The sequence below is a fragment of the Caretta caretta genome, chromosome 9, assembly GCF_965140235.1.
Source record: "Caretta caretta isolate rCarCar2 chromosome 9, rCarCar1.hap1, whole genome shotgun sequence".
NCBI classification, from domain to species: Eukaryota; Metazoa; Chordata; order Testudines; family Cheloniidae; genus Caretta; species Caretta caretta.
In genome coordinates this window covers 100,339,747-100,362,368 of record NC_134214.1, presented here as the reverse complement: position 1 = coordinate 100,362,368, position 22,622 = coordinate 100,339,747, and the positions used below count along the sequence as shown (strand labels likewise).

At 47.5% G+C, this 22,622-nt stretch overlaps 1 protein-coding gene across 6 annotated transcripts in view; it reads left to right on the top strand.

The window, feature by feature from the left end:
- The window catches only part of DOCK11 (dedicator of cytokinesis 11), a 132,753-nt gene that overhangs the window by 41,619 nt on the left and 68,512 nt on the right, over positions 1–22,622 (top strand). For 5 of the 6 annotated variants that reach the window (XR_007358430.2, XM_048864067.2, XM_075132593.1 and 2 more), the window contains exons 4-13: positions 742–824; positions 4,443–4,512; positions 6,284–6,379; positions 10,618–10,752; positions 12,376–12,553; positions 12,907–12,986; positions 14,621–14,704; positions 17,157–17,297; positions 18,759–18,974; positions 19,845–19,979. Coding sequence is in view for 5 of the 6 variants with exons in the window: in XM_048864067.2 (XP_048720024.1) it covers positions 742–824; positions 4,443–4,512; positions 6,284–6,379; positions 10,618–10,752; positions 12,376–12,553; positions 12,907–12,986; positions 14,621–14,704; positions 17,157–17,297; positions 18,759–18,974; positions 19,845–19,979 (1,218 nt within the window). In the remaining variant the exon portion in view is untranslated. The remainder of the gene's footprint in view (positions 1–741; positions 825–4,442; positions 4,513–6,283; positions 6,380–10,617; positions 10,753–12,375; positions 12,554–12,906; positions 12,987–14,620; positions 14,705–17,156; positions 17,298–18,758; positions 18,975–19,844; positions 19,980–22,622) is intronic. The other variant, XM_048864068.2, reaches the window with a different exon arrangement.

Sequence of the window (22,622 nt, the reverse complement as noted above, 5' to 3'; positions counted from 1 at the left end):
GCAGGATGGAGCGCCTCGGGGAGGGGACGCCCCAGAAGGAGGGAGCGGCGAGAGGTCCCTCGTCAAGCTGTGGATCTGGCCGGTCAGAGGAGGAGGCAGTCGTGGGTCACCCACAAACCTCCGCCGGCCAGAAAGGGCTGGATACTTGGAGCAGCAGAGGGAGATGCCTGGCGGCTCTCCGAGCGAGACAGCTGAAGCCAGAGGGCCAGAGAGGGCTGCAGGCCGGGGAGTGGTGGAGGGCTGAGCCTGTCGATGTCTCTGGGCAAGAGCTAGAAGCAAACCCGGGACAGAAACAGGGCGGAGGAGCCTCCCAGCTAGAGGGACTGGGCTGAGGACTAGTGAGGTGACTGCACCGGTCGTGCCATGGCCTGCCACAGGAGGGCAGCCCATGGAAGGCTTGTGACATGGTGGAGAATGTGTGCAGGTGACCGGCCCCTTGGAAGAGAGAAATTGAGGCAGGGGGCCTCTTGCAGATTCACCCTGAGCCCGGGAGGGGGTGCTCTGGAAGCAGCCATCCTATCACATGTGTATCTAGGTCTCAAAGGAATGCTGTGTTGTTTAGTTTCCCCAGTCCAGGATAAATGAAACAACTCCACAAAGTCTTTGTCCAACCTATTGTGTATGCTTGTTACCTTAATGCCAGCCTCAGCATCTCACTAGTAGCTCTTCATTCTTAAGCGTTGTGCATGTTTTTGCTTAGCGTGCTGTGATTTCACAGAACATGCATCATTCTCCTCGCAGTGCATTAAAACGTACCACTCAGACTGGCATGTGGTGAACTATAAATATGAAGAATACTCGGGTGACTTCCGGATGTTGCCATGGTAAGTGATCTTTCTCTTCTGGGATACTAGGAAGTCTTAATAACCTTGCTAGACTGTGGTATGATCAGGTCTAAGTTTCAGCTTAGAAAAGAGATGACTCAAGGGGAAATGATAGAGGTCTATAAAATTGTGAGTGGTGTGGAGAAAGTGAACAGGGAAATGTTATTTATCCCTTCACCTATCACAAGAGCCAGGGGTCACCCACTGAAATTACTAGGCAGCAGGTTTAAAACAAAAGAAAGCACTTCTTCACACAATGCACAGTTAACCTGTGGAACTTATTGCCAAGGGATGTTGTGAAGGACAAAAGTATAACTGGGTTCAAAAAGGAACGAGATAAATTAATGGAGGATAGGTCCATCACTGGCTATTGTCCAAGACGGTCAGGGACGCAAACCCATGCTCTGGATATCCCTAGTCTCTGACTACCAGAAGCTGGGACTGGACAACATTATGGATCGCTCCATAATTATCCTGTTCTGTTCGTTCCCTCTGAAGCACCTGGCTGTTAGAAGACAGGATACCATTGGTCTGACCCAGTCTGGCCACTCTTATGAAATATTGTTATTGATCCAACAAGCCACTAATATTTTCTGTTCCCTGATGTTTGCCCCACCCCCGTATCTTCTCATGAGATTTACTTGCCCTTTATTTAGGGTTTGCAAGCCAGAGGCCTGTGTCACTCAGACTGTATCAAGGAACTGCAGGAGATACTACAGGGGTTTGTTCACATTGTATCTGTCAATGTGCAAACATCCTCCTTCCATCAGCGGATATGACAGGAAGAGCCTAAATTCAGGGCATGTGGCAGAATAAGTAGCTTCAGCCCAGACTGCTCATCCCGAATCAGGAATCCCATTGTCTCTGAATGCTGACAGTCACAGCGCGCTATACAGCATTATTCCTTGCTCAAGTCATAGAATCATAGAATATAAGGGTTGGAAGGGACCCCAGAAGGTCATCTAGTCCAACCCCCTGCTCGAAGCAGGACCAATTCCCAGTTAAATCATCCCAGCCAGGGCTTTGTCAAGCCTGACCTTAAAAACCTCTAAGGAAGGAGATTCTACCACCTCCCTAGGTAACGCATTCCAGTGTTTCACCACCCTCTTAGTGAAAAAGTTTTTCCTAATATCCAATCTAAACCTCCCCCACTGCAACTTGAGACCATTACTCCTCGTTCTGTCATCTGCTACCATTGAGAACAGTCTAGAGCCATCCTCTTTGGAACCCCCTTTCAGGTAGTTGAAAGCAGCTATCAAATCCCCCCTCATTCTTCTCTTCTGCAGGCTAAACAATCCCAGCTCCCTCAGCCTCTCCTCATAACTCATGTGTTCCAGACCCCTAATCATTTTTGTTGCCCTTCGCTGGACTCTCTCCAATTTATCCACATCCTTCTTGAAGTGTGGGGCCCAAAACTGGACACAGTACTCCAGATGAGGCCTCACCAATGTCGAATAGAGGGGAACGATCACGTCCCTCGATCTGCTCGCTATGCCCCTACTTATACATCCCAAAATGCCATTGGCCTTCTTGGCAACAAGGGCACACTGCTGACTCATATCCAGCTTCTCGTCCACTGTCACCCCTAGGTCCTTTTCCGCAGAACTGCTGCCTAGCCATTCGGTCCCTAGTCAGTAGCGGTGCATTGGGTTCTTCCGTCCTAAGTGCAGGACCCTGCACTTATCCTTATTGAACCTCATCAGATTTCTTTTGGCCCAATCCTCCAATTTGTCTAGGTCCTTCTGTATCCTATCCCTCCCCTCCAGCGTATCTACCACTCCTCCCAGTTTAGTATCATCCGCAAATTTGCTGAGAGTGCAATCCACACCATCCTCCAGATCATTTATTTATCAATCCTGCTTGTGCCTAACATGGTGGGGAAATCCCAGTCCTGTGGGAATAAGAATATTGCCATCAACACTGGCAATGCTGAAGAGAGCTTTGTGCATTAAAATGCCAGCCCTTGTGTTATTCCAGCCAAAGGCTAATCTCATTTTGTGCCTCCATCTTCAGACAAGCACGTGCATGTCTGATGGATGGGTGGTTATGTGCTGGGTGGGGCCAGTTTTGCCCCCATCCCTTCTCAAACCACTTCAGACAAAGCTCTGGTGGTATGCTGACAGCCTCGTCTTGCTAATGACTCCTCTGGAGAGGCAGAGCTGGGGGACAGCTGGCTTTGCCTGCGCTGTGAGTGGTTTTGAGCTTGAAAAGTTTTGCTGTCCTGAATTGAGACAAAAAGTCAAAATCTGGAAATTTTTGTGAACCAAACAAATAATTGTCTTAGGTGGATCAAAATGTTTTAGTTCTGGAATTGTGAACATTTTGTTTCAGTTTCAGCCTTTTCCCTTTTAACCCTTTTCAGTCTAAGTGGCTTACATTTTAAAACAGAGAGTCACTCTGAACCGGAAACCTGGAATTTTTCATTTTGAAAACATCCAAAAGAGGTGGCTTAACAATTTCAACACCTTTCCCCAAACACGTTTCTGGTCAGGAGGTTCGTCAGAAAGGGCCTTGTCTTGCAAACAGGTTTGGTTTCCACAAATTGGCATTTTTAGATGAAAAAATTTTATGTCAAAAAATTCCCCGCCAGCTCGACGTGCAAGAGGCCGGCTCCATGCAGGTGGCGTGAAAGCCATGCACGAGAGGAGGCCATTGGTGCTTGAATTACATTCAGTTTGCACATGCTTTTGCTATCTGATCTTTGTTGGGTTTTGCAAAATAAATGATGGGCCGGTCCCTTGACTCGGTCCTGCTCATGCGAACCAGCAATAACTGCACTGAAGTTGGCGAAGTTACACTAGTGTAACAAAAACCAAAGGAAGAAGCCACCCACCTCCCGCCCTTGCTTGCCTCACTCAAACAAGAAGTGCCAGTGACGTAAATGGGACTACACAGGTGAGTAAGGCAAGCAGGATTTGGCCCTATCAAGGCTATGGGCATTCTACAGGTAGAGCAAGGTCATGGGCCACCCACCTGTGGACTTTGGTCGGAAGTCAGACTTCGGTCACGTTTGGTCAGGAAATCAGGCTTCAGAATGACTTGGAGGTTTTTTAAATGCAAAGATCTCTTTGGTGGTCAATTAAGGCACCAGTTCCTGTAGGTTTCACTTGTACTGAAGTGTATGTTCAGTGTGAAGCCCAGCTTCGGTGCGTGTGAAGAGGGCATGGGGGGAGGTTCACGTACAAGCTTTGATTGAGACTTCTGCATGTTTATATCATTTTCTCCCAGAGAAGCAACAAGATCCATAGATTTCAAGGTCTGAAGGGAACCATTATGATGATCTAGTCTGGCTTTCTGCAGGGAACAGGCCAGATAATTTCTCTCAGGGATTTCTCCAAGCCCAGTAACTTCTGCTTGAGCTAAGGCATATCTTTTAGGCAGCCAGCCGCTTTTGACATGTCATGGTGACACACACAAATGTATGGCCTTCCATTGTCCTACCCCCTCCCTACTCATCCACATCAATTTTTGCAAATAATATCTGTTGTTGAGCCTACTCATTCCATTGCATGCATGTACATGCCCAGCAGTGACAAGAGGACCAGTACCCATTCTTTACTATTGTCCATAATTCTTCCCTTTTGTGTGACTGTCTTACATACTGCGTTATATTTTCAGCAAATCCTTTAGACCGGAGAAGATTCCAAACCATATATTTGAGATTGATGAAGACGTTGAGAAGGATGAGGTAAGGGAAAGATAAATGTCTCCGTAGCACTGTGCATTCCAGCTGGAACAATTCACACCAGGCAAAGCGCCAGTCTGGAATGCTCTTGCTGGGAAATCATACACTGATGGCCCATTCCCTTTTCTGAGCGGTTGGGACAAGGCTACAGACAATTATTCGTCCGCAGGTGTTACAAGATAATCTCTTAGAGCCAAGAAGCTTATGAATTAGTAGGCATGTGCTTCCTTTCAGTTCACCGGGATGTTTTTCCCTGGATGCTTTCTTTGGCTCTCCATCTGGTATTGTGCAGCAGTCCGAAACGGAGAGGCCAAGAAAATTACTAAGCAATTCTTTGTGTGAAGGTTTTAATTAAATCTACTTCAATCAAAAGTGAACAGGTAGGTTCCGTGTGTAAAGGAATCTTGCAAAATGGTGTTGCGGCTCGTTTAAAGGCACAGGGTCTGACTCTCTTCTGCCTTGCAATGGAAGTTGTTAATAAGTTTTAGTTTAAAATTGTTGGACACTGTAGCCTAAATGTGTTTAAATTTGATGTGGCCGTGAGGCATCACAGCTGATGAATTTATTAAAGGAAAAAGGCAGCTTGTGTTTTACCAAGGCTGAAGATTTGAAAGTGATGTTTCGTATGCATTTTTAATGACTGCTGTGCATGTCCTGGATGTGCCTTTTAGCGGCAGACCGGAATGGCTCTTTATAGTCGAGAATTGATTGTTGGGCCCAACCCTGAATTTCCTGGTTGTTTTGTTGGCTTGTGTCATTAGCTGTGTGTAGTTCTTTCCTTTAATAGCTTCTCACTCTATCTAGATGCGGTATTGTGCAGTAAGTTACACAAGGTGCTTTCCGGAAAGCAAAGGACAAAAATAAACCCTCAAAATATAATAGAATTGTTTTCTTTTAAGCAGTTCCCCAAATAAAATACTCCAATGAAAATACTAAAGTAATTTGAGGGAGTGCGTCCATACCCCTTCTTAGCTGAACTGTAATTCCTCATCTTGGCTTGGGTCTGACCAAACATGGACTGTGCTCTTTGTAATTTTCCAATAGTGCTTTCGCATCAGGATTAGGTAAAAGAACTTCAGTGAAAAGCAATGTGTTCATGGAAAAGGGTGAACTGTCAGCAAGGAGAAATCCTGGATGTTAGTCACAGACGTAAAGCACTGTGAATATTTCCATTGTCACCGCAGAGTCTTGAATTGTGAGGCTTGGAAGCTGCTCTCTAGGGGGCCAGGAGGCCTAGGTTCTATCCCCCACTATGCTACTGACTGGCTCTGAAACTTTTAGCAAGTTGCTTCCCGGCCTGTGCAATGGGGATAATTATGCGTGCCCCCACGTAGAGCACTGTGAGATCTACACGTGGAAAAACGCTGAGTATGACGAGCTGGGCAGATGCTAAGGCCTGGCTTACACCGAAAAGTTTTACCAGTATAACTGGTTTGGGTAGGGGTTGTGATTTTTTTTTTCTTTTTAACTGTAGTATTATACCAGTAAAAGCTCTCAGGTGGATGCAGTTATACCAGAATAAGGGTGACCCATACCAGTATGGATATTCCCCTTTCTGTACAAGAATAGCGGTGCCATTACAAAACTGTATATCGATAAAACTGCATCCATGTTGCGGGTAATACCACTTGAACGATTAATTCAGTGCAACTTCCTAGTGTAAATGAGCCTTAAAGTTCCCCTCCATGGGGACTTTTTGCATGTGACACAGTGGCAGGGTCAGGACCTGGTTAGCACTGACATCACCTCTTTCTAATCTCCTGTTTTGTTCCAGGACTCATCCTCATTGTGCTCTCAGAAGGGTGGAATCATCAAACAAGGCTGGCTGTACAAAGCAAATGTCAATAGTACAATCACTGTTACCATGAAGGTGAGCTTAATTCCATATGCTGTCATGCCAAAGCAGTGCGGGGAGGGTTCTCATTTACAGGGTGGAGCCTTGTAGCCAAGTGTCTCCGTTCAGATCCAAGCTTCCAAGTCTGGCTGCTGGGTTTTGGTTTGGGCCCCTCTGTAACTGTCTTACAGAGCCTCCCTCTGGACGAGTCCCTTTCTGCAGTGCGATCTTTGCTGAACCCTGACAAGCAGTGCATAGACTAGTCGCTTTGGATCACGAAGGGCAGGATAAGAAGAGAGGTAGGTTAAAGCAAACCCATGCTCGCCTTCTGAATCAGCGCCCAAGGCCCAGAAGAGGAGGACAATTGAATTAACCAAAACAGCTGGCCTAAAAAAAATTTTAAAAAAGGCTTTTGAATGCTGGTTTCCTTGTATGCACATGGCCAAACTTTTAGACTCTAAATAACAAGTGTCTGTGCTTAAAGCAGGGATGGTGTCACTGAGATGATACAGTAGGACTGACCTTCTGTGCAGCAGCTGTGTCTTCAGCTCTTCTTTTTATCGGATACCGGATACCGTGCAGCACTTCACAGCTCGGACTTCACTACAGAAGCTCAAACTAGTTGCATAAGTGGTTTTGCTCAGCCAGGGACCTATTTGTTGTTTCAGCAAACAGCTGCTTTGTTACTTGATAAGAGAGACTGATCTGGTGATAACACTTGGGTGGGTTCCAAATTACAACAGGAGCAAGACTCAGGAGAGAAAACGTTACATTCTTTTGCTCCCGTTGGGATACTAAAAGCTCTCCAAAGTATTCCACGATTTTGAGTTTCTCAGTCTGATGCCTTGATTCAGTGAGGTGCAGAAGCACATGCCTGAATTGAAGCCCGAGCTGTGATCATCTAGTCTGACCTCCTGTATCGTACAGGCCAGAGGACCGGTAGTTTCTGCACTAAGCCCATAACTTCTGGTTGCGCTAGAGCATATCAATGTACAACCTGTGAAGTGAGGCACATACTCAAGGATGTTGCTGCCCGGGAGGCCGAAATGCTCAGCCAGAGGCATCTCAGGCCTGTTTTTCAGAGGTGCTGAGCAGCTGCAATCCCATTGACTTAGCTGGAGTTGTGGGGGTGTAACACTTCTACAGATCAGGCTCAAGTTATCTATAGGGTGACTCAAAAATCAAGGGACCCAAAATTAGTGCCCATTGGTGCAAACGTTGGTTCTGATCACTTCTCTTCCTTGCAAAAGACTTCTCTAATGCCTGTTGCTAGAGTTCTGAGAAAGCAGTAGCACCTTGAAGGTCTGAAGCCATCCGTACTGGCACAGTGAAGCATCATTATGGTGTTGCAGAAGGAGCTTTGCCATGATCTCAGTTCCGAGTTCCTTCATTACAGTGATGTGCTTGGCAACGAATGGTGCTGGCTGTTGCTAAGCATGTACAGAATGTTTTTGGTGGTGAGCCAGTTTATAAGCAGAACTTAATTAGGCTTACGGTTTACTGCGTTTGCTTCAGAGTAACCTTTTTCTTTGCAATGCATTTTCTTGCAGACACATTCTCCAGCGTGACTCTGGTTAGCTTGGATTCTGTTGCACACCAGTCCAGTTTAACCCCGGGCAATCGCTCTATCAGGACCCTTTTTGTTTTCTGGACCTCCTCAATACCCTGGCTAGCCCCACACAATTGTCTAGCAACATTTTTTGTTGTTCTTTTTGCTTCATCTGAAGCTTTCACAACTCCCCCCTGCCAAAGGTGGGATACTGAGCCGGCTGTACTGGTGGTCTGATCTGATATGGCATTCGCTCTGTTCCTAGGTTCCTGCAAGTCATTCCAAAAGCAGTACAGCATTCTGACAATTCTTTGTAACAGCAGGCCTGCAAAGGAAAAATCCATATAAATAATGCAGCGTATTTGTATCTGCTGCTTGCTTCTGCACTTTCCATTGGAAGGATGTTAAATGTTTCAAATGTCTTGTATGAAATCAAACATCGCATGAGAAACTTATTCTCCTCTTTTCTGAACATTAGTTAAACACACATCTATTTAATCTAAGATTTTCTGTAGCACCCAGCACTGAAGTATCGAAGGCCCCAGTTCAGCAAAGTGCTGAAGCAGTGCTTACCTTTGAGCTCCTGCTTAAGTCCACACATACTAAGTGCTTTGCTAAATCAGGGCCAAAGTGCTTACACTATCCTCTAAACTTAAAATTCATCAGCCTCAAGTCCTCAGAGCTCACAAACAGTACTCATCTAAACACTGAACTCAGTGTTACATTTTAATGGATTGGATTTAATTCACTCTTCCTATTCTGTGCAATAAGTGAATGGCCTGATCAAATATGTGATAGATTTACTATTCATGGAGGCATGAAATTAGTGGTAGAACCTGATCGGTGGTGGTCAAATGCTGCATTGATCCATATTTGTTCCAGGCACTCATTACAATGAGAATATTTTCAAAGTCTCAAAATGGGAGTGCAAGTGGTATTTCTCTTTCCTGACCTCCTGTGCCCTACCTTCATGCTCCTTTTAAGCATGGTCTCTAGCAAGAAGAAAATACATTTCTGATTCGTAGCAAACCTGAGAACATCTGAGGCTACTTTTCCAACTGCTGAAATTGCAAAATGTTCCTAGGCATTATGTGCCAGTATCTACTGCTAAGCAGACTCCAGGAAAGGTGCGTTGTGTGAATACTACCTAGGGCAGGAGCACATTTGTCTCATCTTTGTTGTGTCTCTGTAGCTCCCAGTATATAATAGTTGGATGGATCACAAACATCCTGGCCTTAATTTGGCATCCAGTACAGTAGGAGCAAGAAGTTGCAGATGCAACTAATTGTGCATGTGGTCTTATGCTCCCATTGACTTGCAGCACAAGATTGCAGCTGCAGCATTGGAGGGCATAGTCCAGTCTGTATGTTTGTAGTCGTAACTCAGGTATGGAGACACTTAAGACAAACTTATTGCATTTAGGGGTGAGTGAATGAGTCAGGAAAATAAACCAAGGCTGGTCCATAAAAGTTACTCTGTGTTCTCCAAAAAGAAACACAACCAGTTGCGTGGATCCCATTCAGATTCTGTCACTGGACTGTTTGCTAAGTTGTTGTTTCAACATCTGTCTGACAATTGGATTGCAACTATTACTGAGATCTTTATCACGAAGGGTTCTGGAAGTACCTTCTGTGTGGTGGAATGAATCTCCGGATGCTTGCTCAGCTGAATGGCCCAGACCCTAATGTAACCACCTGGCTTTTCTTTTTAGAGCTGAAGGGGATAGGAGCCAGTGGAGGGGAGGGCGTGCAGGCAGTATGAAGACTCTGCATTGGGGGGAAGGGAGGCCCAGCCTGTAATCATGCACATCTTCCCCCTGCAAAGATATTAATTCAGGGCTTCCTCCTGCAACGTGCTGAGCACTTTGATCATGATCCAGCAAAACACTTAAGCAGATGAGTAATCCTATTGATTTCAGTGGGGCTGTGGACAGACTCAAGTGCTTTGCTTGGTCAGCTTTGCTCAGCACCTTGCAGAAGTGAGCCATTCCAGGAGAGGGTGCGGAGGGACAGAACTAGGAGCCAGCTCAGATTCAGACTCCGACTTTAAGCTCAGAAGGGACCATCATGATCATCTAGTCTGACCACCTGCACATTGCAGGACACAGAACCTCACTTCTGTAATAGACCCCTAACCTCTGGCTGAGTTACTGATGTCTTCAAACCAAGGTTTCAAGACTTCAAGTTGCGGGAAATCCACCATTCACACGAATTTAAACCTGCAAGTGACCCCTGCCCCAGGCTGCAGAGGAAGGCGAACCCCCCCACCAGGGTCTCTGCCCATCTAACCCGGGGGGAAATTCCTCAGATTGCCAGCGTGAGAGGGACTTCTTTAGTTGTGGAATCCAGCCCTGCTAAGGAGTTTTGAATTACCCCATTAAGTGAACAGTCTCAAACTGCCAGAGGTGAACGGAGGGTCAAGGGAACTAATCTGGAATTAGGTGTGTGAGATGCAGGAGCTTTGGGGGGTTGTATTTCAGACCTGTCTGTGAGTGTGCTGACCTGTGAAACATGCTTTCTGTCCTTTCCGCCTTCCAAAGCCTGAGTATGAGAACATCTTTAGGTTTAATAATAACCTGGTAAATGTGTAGCACAGAGAGACCATCTGGTTTCCCTAGTGGGGTATCGTACAGTGACCGAGAAGCCAAATGCTGAAGATGCATGCCTTGCTGGCTGTGTGTGGCACAGAGTGACCCTTGTATGAGAATGGCGTTCTGCTCTTGCAGGTATTCAAGAGACGGTATTTTTACCTCACGCAACTGCCGGATGGTTCCTATATTCTGAATTCCTATAAAGACGAGAAAATTTCAAAAGAATCCAAAGGCTGCATCTTCTTGGATGCTTGCATTGACGTTGTTCAGGTAGGTTGACAAGGGGTGAGTCCAACCTGCTTTCGTCCCTGTACCATGGGCTTCACCAACCTCATTCGCGCGCTCTGCCTGTTCCATCTGCCCACCCACCAGCCTGACCGGCAACGCCATCACTGCGGCTAGCAGGGGGCGGGCAGAGCCTCCCGGTGACCATGTAAAACCTGGGGTTCGCTGCCACCGTGCCTCCCGCCTGTTCCCCAACTGGCTGTGCCATCCATACTGAGATGGTATGCGCTCTTTTTCTTCATGACTGTCCGCTCTCCACCACCAAGGGGCCCTGTCCCCTGATGGGGACCTCTAGGCACCCCCGTTGACTTCAATGGGACTAAAGGTGCTTGAACTTCATGCAAGATTGAGGGCAAGAAACTATTCTGTGCAGTCAGATGTTCACCCCAGTGTTACCTTCATCTGCCTTCCTCTCTGGCTGTCTGCACCCACTGGTTGTCTCTTGTCTTAAATTAGGTCCGGATCCTGTACACACACAATTCAATGGGAATACTCACACATGTAAAATAACTCACCCGTGCACAGGGTTACAGAAGCAGGGCCTAAAATTGTAAGCCTTTCCAGGCAGGTAGAGTCTCTTACTGTGTATTTGAACACTGTGGTTTGCTGGAGGACAATTATAATACAAATAATAAGAGAATGCAAATGAGCTGTGTTTGCTTCCTGTAGCTCTTGTTAGAGAGGAGGAGGAGGAGTGGTGAATGGTAAAGAGTGGTAGTGGAAAATGTCCCCAAATTGCAACATCATGGCATCTTTTGTGGAAAACTGTTTCAGCCAAGTACTTTGATCATGTAAAAAACCCTTCTTTGGAAAGGTCCATCAGGCATTAGTCACATGCACTAGCAGTAGTGTATGGAAAAACACAGCTTCTGAAGACTGAGACAGTTTTTATTCCTGACCTTGTTCTGTCTATTGTGTAGCTCCCACAGGGCGCATGTGGGTTTGGGCTAATGCTCAGGTGAGTAGTGCAGAGTCCATGCAGGTTCCAAAGTGAGTTTCCGTAGATTTCTTTGTAGCCATCAGTCGTGACTCTGGGCGGCATGGACTGTACTTTACATGTTGCATCATGGGATTTGCCTAGACTTCTCACTGGAATATGCTACTATGAGACAAGCAGCGGTTGGGAAAGTGAGCTACCATGAAACCATGTTAGTTTGGTTTTTGATTAATGCTTCTTGCTATAGCGCCGGGCAGAAGTTCTACTTGGTGGGTTGGACGAGTCTTTAAAATCAAGCTCCTGGGTGTGCTGTAAAGCTTCCATGGCACTTTTTTTATAAGTGAAGGAATTTTCTCTTGTGACTTGGGCTCAAGTTTCCCTTCACACTAGTGTGTAACAGGCTGCACCTTGGCTGCTTGCTACTTTCCACCCCAGAGCTAGCTGCATGTCAGTGGGGCTGAGCCGTGCATGTGTGAGTCAGTGATTGCCCTTTGGAATGCCCCGGAATGGAAGGTGCTATGGAAGTAAGGCATTTGTAACAGTGTTATTTTTGCATAGTATGTTTCGTCTGGGAGAAGCTTCCTAATAGCTCTGCACTGAGCTGAGCTCTAAAGTGAAGGCAGTATTAATGAGGTGTAATGCGAAGCCCACTCTCTTGTTTGTTTGTGCAGTGCCCCAAAATGCGCCGCTATGCATTTGAACTCAAGATGCTAGATAAGTACAGCCACTATCTGGCAGCCGAAAGTGAACAGGAAATGGAGGAGTGGCTGGTAACTCTGAAAAAGATCATTCAGATCAATACGGAGAGTTTGGTGCAAGAGAGGAAAGACACAGTGGAGTCGGTACAAGGTCAGTCTTTAAATCACTAGATCTTTCATTTCACCATTCCGGCGCTGACGTCGTCGTTAGGGAGCATGGAGGTGTTTACATTCTTTCCTGCATTAAAAATAGGCATTGTAGCAAGTAAATGCTGACGCTGAGATTTGACTAGTAGCACGTACACTGTAGTGGGTAGGATAAAAGTGGATTTGAAATTTGACTCTTTTGCTGGATGGGGAACCCATGGCAGCGTCTCCAGAGCGCCAATCAGTTGTCCCTGTGCTATTGTAAGTGAGCGGCTCAGGAGCAGAGCCCGGAGGCCTGATGGGATTAGAAGGCGCCATTCCTGTCATTTGGAACATCTGCTTTTCATGACTTCACAGATGATGACTCGAGCAGCCAAGGGAAATCGGAAAACATCCTGGAGAGCTTGGAGAGAAGCATGCATCCTGAGCTGATGAAGGTATTGTGTCCACAGCGGCCATTTCCTCAACTCCCACAGCTAACTTGCAGCTGGCACTGCAAAGGGACTTCCCACTCGACACTGTTAAGTGACTGAGGTTAAGGTCCCTAAGCTGTGCTCTGGGGGGAGTTGGGCAGCCACGGGATGTTGCTGGCACCGGCTTCGCCTCCTTGTGTACGGATCCCAACAGGGTGCCTCAAAGCACGAGCTGGAGCTGCTCCCAGGCCTGCTGCTGAGGTTACCGCAGAAGGAGCTGCCTGTATTCTCATCCCAGCTCAGGCACACCACCGGGGCTGCTGCTTTCCAGAGCCAGCTGCTGGGACAGGGATAGGAGAAAGAACCCCGGGAGGGGGGGTGAAGCCAGGAGGGGGCAGGGGGAGGGGTATTGGGGGGAGGGTCCGTGTCTTTGGGAGTGGCAGGGAAGAAGGAGGCTGGAGCAGAAACCTGGAAGGAGCTGCAGACAGGAGGAAGAGAGGGCCTCCGTCTGAGAACCTCTGTTGAGCTGGTGCTCTTGTTCCTTTCGGGGAGCTATTCGTGGGAGGGAGCTGCAGGAGGCGTGTGCCCGGCCCTGTGGCACAGAGCTGGAAAGGGGCTGGAGGCCTCCGAAAGGTGGGAGGGAGGGAGTGGGAGTGCAGTAGGAGATGAGGGGTACGTGCATCCCAGAGCAGTGCTGTGTGAGAGCCTTCAGAGTCAGGGTGAGGAGTCTGAAACCCAGTGGGGATAGGGTCAGAGCAGCCGTTTGGGCTGCAACTCGTGGAATATATTGGAGTGGATGAGATGAGAGGTGGGGAGGCCGCAGAAGTTCTGGGGAGAGGTAACGAGGGCTTGCAGAGAAGAATTTTGTGGGCGGGGACAGGGCAGATCTCGGAGGGAGAGGCCGTGGAGGGAGACGTGGCTGGATTTGGTGAGAGCCGGGAGGTGAAGAGAGGGGAAGAGTCAGACAGCCATGAGGCTGTAGACACGAGTGACTCCGAGAATGTCGATGGTGATGGAGAAAGGCCAGGAGGGATGTGATTTGGGGAACAAGCTGAGAAGTTCAGGTTTGGGCGTGTCGAACATCCCAGAAGACGTGGCCTGAGCGTGGATGTGGGGGGTGGGAAAGTGGAAGGGTCAGAGGTAACTGACCTGAGTCATCAAGGTAAAAGGTGCCACCAAAGCCACAAAAGAGGATAACTCAGCTGGGGGAGAGGGCGTCAAGCAAGGGACAGTGGATGCATCTGGAGATGGCGGGGAGTAGAGGTCGCCAAATCTACCTCAGGGACATGCAGTGCAGAGGGGGGAAGAAGAGATTGGCTTCCAAAGTGGTGCAATAATATTGACAGCTTCACTCCTGTTTGGCAGGGCGGGGATGGCTCATCACTACTCTCTGCATAGGCCAGGTGCAGGTATCTGGTAGCTAGCTGGCTGTGTCACTTAGAGTGACCCTGTCACATAGCCAGGCCATGGGACCCCGATTCCTCCTGTTTCCCGGCGCAGCGTTCGGTGGTGCGGCAGGGCACCAGTCATCAGTCAGCTCTGAACAATATTGATTTCTTTATTTTTATTACATTTTGCGTCCATTCCTCCCAAAGACAAACACTTGCTTCTCTTGTGGCCTGGTCTCCTCAGTAATATCAATGCTTTCCTTGTCCTAGTATGGAAGAGAAACTGAACAGCTGAATAAACTAAGCAGAAATGATGGACGACAAAACCTCTTTTCCTTTGACTCGGAAGTCCAGGTAATTTCTGCCCCCCCTTAGAGTCTTCCAGAGTTCAGCCATTCTGAAAAGTCCATTTGGTGTCATCTGCTTCCTTCCTTCCTTGGGTGGCTGTGGTCACCTCTGGCAGCAATGGGACTTTTAGGAAGACGGTAGAATGACTGGGAGTCAAGTCACCTCTACAGATAAGGCCGATGAGAGAAGCAGCAAGCCCATGTCTCTGCTGAGTCCTTGTGAGATATGCCAGCCGCTCAGGTTCCGGGTTTTGGAGATACCAAAGCTCAGAACACCTCTCACGTCAAGGAAGTCTTGATGGCTGCTGGCACACGGAAGCTCCCAAACCACAGAGGCTCTTCCCTGTTCAGACTCCTATCTGACAGCTGCAGAATGCCAGCTTTGGTCTTTCCCCACTGCTCCTTTCCGGGGACTTAGTCTGATTCCATGATAGCCCTTAATTTGACCATGTAGACAGCTGACCCTTCTTTAAGTAGGCTGTGGGAACACATCTGTTTGTCTCTAAATTTGTTCTTTACGAACTTTGAAGTTTGGGCTGTGGAAAAGTGTCAAGAATGAATCTCTATTCACACGGATAGGAAAGAGTTAATAGAAACGTTGATACAAGCACAATGATAATGTGGCTTGAGTTCAGTACTTTTGGAATAGAAGGGACGACTTTGTTCACTGCACAGTCAGGGGAATAGAGAGAGACTGCCCCAGCTCCAGCAGAGCCGCCATGTGGGATGATGGGGGCCCGAGGTCCTCCCCAGGATGGCAAAAGGAAGGTTCGGCATGCACGCTATCATTTCTCCTCGGTCCCTGAGGCCAGCGGGACGGAGCTGAAGGCACGCGTGAAATTTAAAGGGAATCAGCTGCTGCTGTTAACACGACTTTAGAAACCTGTTCCGTTTATTTCCTAGTTTCTGATTTTCTCTAGCTTCAACTCAATATGATCTGTTTCAGAGTAGCAGCCGTGTTAGTCTGTATTCGCAAAAAGAAAAGGAGTGCTTGTGGCACCTTAGAGACTAACCAATTTATTTGAGCATAAGCTTTCGTGAGCTACAGCTCGCTTCATAGGTGCCACAAGTACTCCTTTTCTTTTTGTCAATATGATCTGTTAGAGCCCAGGAAGGTGAGGATTCTGAGTTAACGGGAAAAATTCAGAGTCTCCCAAGAGTCTTTCTTGTACCAAACCAAACTTTCCTCTCGGGCCTTCTTTAGGATGATTGCACCGGGCAGCCATGAGGTTTGTTTTTAAAAAGGGACTGTTGGCAACACCCCAAAATACTAGTCGTGTGATTCAGAAGGGGAACATCCTTGACAGTGCAGTACAAAAGATCTTTATTGGCTGGGCTGTCACTGAACTCATGGTGCCCTTCTCCTGGGCACAAAGAGGTCTGTTGATTCTGGTTCAGAGCAGACCCCGTGTGTTCTGCGGCTTGGTACGTCTGCGATCGTGGACACAAGTTCAGTTTTGTGGCGCGTGTTTACACGCTTGTCAGGCTGATGTTGAAGCAATTATGTGATCGCAGCAATGGGCCTGAGAGAGGGCAGGGTCTTCTGTCTGCTCGAAAGAGAATCAGAAATAGTTTTCTAAAATAAGTTAATGATTGCAGCCTATATTTGCTTAAATTACTCAGAGGGGGAAAACAGCCCTCACGGAGCTATACCATGGGTCTCCTCAGTAACTGGGGGGAAATGATCGCATGTACTTCAGCCCTTCAACACACTGTTATTTTGATGTTCTGGATGCAGTCCTACGTCCTTGGCACACAGCAAGATGGGTCTGGTTAAGGGAAGGAGTTGTTATCTGGCTAAGGGTCATGCCTAAAAGTCGTCTTGTCTGTTTCTTCCCATTCTGCACTGTCTGTGAACGGTCGCTGTGTGGGCACAAACCAGTGACAGGACTAGCTGGGCCTCCTCCTATGGAGGAGGTGACTGGATTCAAGATGGCTTGAGTTTTATTGCAGCAAATCTAAATCAAATGCCCATCTTGACTGTTTTTAACCAGACTGGTCATTGCTGCCTATCAAATGTGTCTTCCAGTTTGTGAGCTGTTGCTGGTTCTGGCAGCTCTGTCTATTAACTATGTGAATGATCTCGTCAACCAATAGAGTCCTGCTAAGTGGTAGAAACTCTTTGAGCATTCCCGCTGCACCTACGCTGTTTTCACCTCCAAGCTCCCTATGTCTGGACATTTGAGTGGATCCTCAAGATTACAACTAAAAGGCAGAGAGCAGAACTGATTTAGTTCTCTGTACGGTACAAACTAGACTGCCAGAAATCAGTACACAGTTATGAATTCCTGTCCTTAATGCATGTGAATAACAGGCACCAAATGGGCTCTCAGTTTGTGAATGTCTGGCACTTTTTATACCATCTTTTAATCATGGTAAAATAGCATTAGCTATATGGTAATCCCATAACATTTTTGTGAAGTTCCTGTTTTCAAGGCTGTGTATCATTTGTTTCCTAGAGGCTGGACTTCTCTGGAATTGAGCCAGACGTAAAGCCCTTTGAGGAAAAGTGCACCAGGCGCTTTTTGGTGAACTGTCGTGATTTAACCTTCAACGTCCTGGCTCACGTCTGTGACCGATCCGAGGGCGCCCCCACAAACGTATGTATATTTTCATGGGAAAGTTCTCTTTCTTCTCTTGGAGCTGTGCTTAGACATAGACAGTTACCTTCCCGTTTTTTCTGATCAGCAACAGACACTGACCGGGGGTGGAGCTGGGAAAAGAAATTAGGCCCCAATTCTGCTCCCAGTGGCCTGTGGACCGACACAGGGGGTCGACTGGCACAGAGCTCATTGTAGGCCTGGGGCCTGAGTTGGCATCACTGTGACAGTATTTCACCAATATGACGGAGCGGGATGGAGACACTGCTAACAGAGACCTCAGTCCTGATGCACCCAGGACCAGTGGGGACTTCAGATTTTAGCCTGCAGAATCAGGCCTGGAGATAGCAGAGATGTACGTCACTGCTCAGCTCAGTGCTGGATCAGGCACGCTGCAGTCTTACCTTCACGTGGTAGCTTTGACCTCTACAATCTTTCTGAACCAAAAACATATGGGATTGTTGCTACTTGTCAAGGCCTGCAGCTACAAAGTCCAGCATGAGGTCTGATGTAGTCCCCCATTGTGGAACTCACTTCAGACAGTTCACATGCAAGGTGAGAACAGCTAGGGAAAGGTGATTAGTTTATGCTGGAAGCTTTCGCTGTGTGACTCTGCCTGACGTGCCAAGAAATATGTAGAGTCTCTTGCTAGAATCCATTTGAAGTCAGGCAACTCAGAACTGAGTTCTTTGGGACTTTGTGAGGTGTGAAGTAACATGCTAAAAATACACATTCTTAGGCTGTGTGTACACTACAGACCTTACCGCAGCACAGCTGCGCCACCGTCAGGACTCCCGAGTGATCGCTCTATGCTGATGGGAGAGAGCTCTCCTGCTGGCATAATCAGACCTCCCCCTGTGAGCAGTGGTAACTACGTTGGCGGGAGAATGTCTCCCGCCGGCATAGCACTGTCCACACCAGCGCTTCTGTCAGTGAAACGTATGTTCTTTTCATGCCTCTGACCGACAAAAGTTTTACCGACAAAATGGCTAGGGTAGACATAGCCTTATACTGAACTTACATCCTTCAAACAGCTCTTACAGGCTGATCAGTGTTTTCATCTCTTCCTGACATTCGTGTTCCACCATTTGTATAAATAACCCGCTCCTCTTCTTTCTGTCTGTTAACATCAGTGATTTTAAAATGGCACTGCTCAGCTTTACTAGATACAAATGCAAGAAGATCCGGCAAAGCTGTGGCCTTAAAGTCCTTTTTTTGGATAGTTAGAAGCAAATAAACTATTGGTTACTTATGTAATTCTTTCACAGTGAAATTCACCCTGCGTACATGGCCTCCACAGATTGTAAGTGGTGCACAGTCCTTGTGGAAGGGGGAATTTCATCCTAAGAGTTGAACCGAGACTCAAAGAAACAGAGGTCACACTTGTGTATCTGGCAATGAATTTCACGTACACCTAGATGTACCAGGCTTTTTAACAAGAACATTCATTCAAATTCCCAGGTCGAGCCTTTCTTCATCAGCCTGGCATTATTTGACGTAAAAAACAATTGCAAGATCTCAGCTGACTTCCATGTCGACTTGAATCCTCCCTCGGTCCGTGAAATGCTCCTGGACAGCTCCACCCAAGCAACTGCCGACAGTCACCCCAAGGGGACTTCGACCAATGAGCACCTCATTCACGGAATTCCCGAATCTCACCTTCGCTATATAAAGCAGGTGAGGAACTGACTTCCTGTTTTCTTTCCTTGTTGTCATGGTATATGCAAGGAAAAAGCTTTGATGATGTTGCAACTCTTCAGAAAATGTACAGCACATGATTGATTATGTGGAGTGCTGTAGCATCTAGGGGCCTTTGTCATGGACCAGGAGCCCACTGTGATAGGTGCTGTACAGAAACAGCACAAAAAGATGGTCCGTGCTCCGAAGAGCACAGTCCCAATTATCCAGCCCTCGCTCACCCATGACCCTCTGTCACCTGAATGATCACTGAGAAAACATGCAAACAAAAGTCGTAGACATTTTTCCTGATTTTTATCAACATTTTGAAATTCAAATAATGTCACCCACTCTGCCTGAAATGTAGCCACCTGGGATTTGCGAAGGAGCCAGTGAAAGTGCCTGGAAGCTGCGCATCTCCCTCCCTTTGACTCTCCCAGTCCATAATTCAAGCATACGCTGTAGCTTTTCTTTGAGGGGGAGGGAGGTTTCATTATTGAATCCCCTCCACCCAGCTCCGCAGTCTGCTGGGAACCCAAACGGTTCTGACTGTTACCACGCTTGGGGCTCATAGAAAGAGCTGATGAGCCATTTAATCTTCCAAGTCCCACAGCTATCACCAATTCTGAGAAGTACCGAGTGCCTGCACCATCCCAGTGGCCTCTCAGGCTTTGGCCCGGCTCAGACCGTGACAACCTGCTGGAACCGGGCACGTGGCCCCAGTGCCATGTCAGTAATGGACATGTGCCATGAATCTGCAAAGTGCCAAAGCAGGGAAGCTACCAGGCTCCATTCTGATTGGAGCCAGAGGAAAGCGCGGCCGTGGGAGGAGTAATTGCCTCTGACTCTCTGCTGTTCGTTCACTTTCAGGGAGTTTTCTCCGTGGCAAACCCCCATGTGGAGATATTTCTTGTTGCCCGTGTGGAGAAAGTGTTGCAAGGCAGCATTACACACTGTGTGGACCCGTACATCAAGAACTCCGACCCGGGGAAGGTACCGGATAAGGTTATGTATGGCAAGGTCTCCCAAAGGGCACTGCAGGCCACTCCTCTGGTAACCTGGAGCTGGCTAGTCTCCACGGGCTTCTGATACTCTGAGAAGCATGAAAATACACAGGGGATTGTTGTTTCTCGTCCTTTCTGGCAAACCTTGGGTTCTTCCTGTGCCGTTAAGGTGACCGCTGCTCTTGGCATTTCTGGCCTCACTCTGGGCGCTGGCGTCATAGCTGATGTCAGCTCGGCTCTCAGAACAGAGCTTGGCTGTTCAGAAACATGCGGTAGATTTTTAAGATGAGTTTAATTATTTCCCCAGCACGCTAGAACGGTGCGGGGCCTGATGCCGCATTGGCCTAAGTTGGGTGTGGAACTGCTATGCACAGGAGAGACTCGGCCCTGCTCACAACCAGTGGCCTCAGGTTGCTCCTGCAGGTGGGAAGAGCTGTTTTTAATGAAAATGGTTCCTGCACCACAGTGTGCGGGGCTCAGAACCAGGCAGAATATGGCCCACCCCATAGCCACGCCCACTCTGCACACAGCTCCGCCTCCTCCTTCTCTGCTTGGGTGCACAGGGAGTGTGCTGGCCAGTGCGTGCAAATGTCAGCAGGATCTGGGGGCCCTCTAGTGGTAGCTGCCATGAATTACGTGTACCCCAGCTGGGACCTGAACCGTCCACTGAATTCAATGAAAAGAGTTCAGAGGAACAGCCGTGTTAGTCTGTATTCGCAAAAAGAAAAGGAGTACTTGTGGCACCTTAGAGACTAACCAATTTATTTGAGCATGAGCTTTCGTGAGCTACAGCTCACTTCATCAGATGTTTACCGTGGAAACTGCAGCAGACTTTATATACACACAGAGAATATGAAACAATACCTCCTCCCACCCCACTGTCCTGCTGGTAATAGCTTATCTAAAGTGATCAACAGGTGGGCCATTTCCAGCACAAATCCAGGTTTTCTCACCCTCCACCCCCCCACACAAATTCACTCTCCTGCTGGTGCTAGCCCATCCAAAGTGACAACTCTTTACATAATCAAGTCGGGCTATTTCCTGCATAGATCCAGGTTTTCTCACATCCCCCCCACCCCCATACACACACAAACTCACTCTCCTGCTGGTAATAGCTCATCTAAACTGACCACTCTCCAAGTTTAAATCCAAGTTAAACCAGAACATCTGGGGGGGGGGGTAGGAAAAAACAAGAGGAAACAGGCTACCTTGCATAATGACTTAGCCACTCCCAGTCTCTATTTAAGCCTAAATTAATAGTATCCAATTGCAAATGAATTCCAATTCAGCAGTTTCTCGCTGGAGTCTGGATTTGAAGTTTTTTTGTTTTAAGATAGCGACCTTCATGTCTGTGATTGCGTGACCAGAGAGATTGAAGTGTTCTCCGACTGGTTTATGAATGTTATAATTCTTGACATCTGTATACCTTCAGATCAGCGGCACTGCTATGGGTACCCGCATGGCCCCACAGTATGCCAACATTTTTATGGCTGATTTAGAACAACGCTTCCTCAGCTCTCGTCCCCTAAAGCCCCTACTCTACTTGCGCTATATTGATGACATCTTCATCATCTGGACCCATGGAAAAGAAGCCCTTGAGGAATTCCACCATGATTTCAACAATTTCCATCCCACCACCAACCTCAGCCTGGTCCAGTCCACACAAGAGATCCACTTCCTGGACACTACAGTGCTAATAAACAATGGCCACATAAACACCACCCTATACCGGAAACCTACTGACCGCTATTCCTACCTGCATGCCTCCAGCTTTCACCCTGACCACACCACACGATCCATCGTCTACAGCCAAGCTCTGCGATACAACCGCATTTGCTCCAACCCCTCAGACAGAGACAAACACCTACAAGATCTCTGTCAAGCTTTCTTACAACTACAATACCCACCTGCAGAAGTAAAGAAACAGATTGATAGAGCCAGAAGAGTTCCCAGAAGTTACCTACTACAGGGCAGGCCTAACAAAGAAAATAACAGAACGCCACTAGCGGTCACCTTCAGCCCCCAACTAAAACCCCTCCAACGCATTATTAAGGATCTACAACCTATCCTAAAGGATGACCCAACACTCTCACAAGTCTTGGAAGACAGGCCAGTCCTTGCCTACAGACAGCCCCGCAACCTGAAGCAAATACTCACCAACAACCACATACCACACAACAGAACCACTAACCCAGGAACTTATCCTTGCAACAAAGCCCGTTGCCAATTTTGCCCACATATCTATTCAGGGGACACCATCACAGGGCCTAATAACATCAGCCACACTATCAGAGGCTCGTTCACCTGCACATCCACCAATGTGATATATGCCATCATGTGCCAGCAATGCCCCTCTGCCATGTACATTGGTCAAACTGGACAGTCTCTACGTAAAAGAATAAATGGACACAAATCAGATGTCAAGAATTATAACATTCATAAACCAGTCGGAGAACACTTCAATCTCTCTGGTCACGCAATCACAGACATGAAGGTCGCTATCTTAAAACAAAAAAACTTCAAATCCAGACTCCAGCGAGAGACTGCTGAATTGGAATTCATTTGCAAATTGGATACTATTAATTTAGGCTTAAATAGAGACTGGGAGTGGCTAAGTCATTATGCAAGGTAGCCTGTTTCCTCT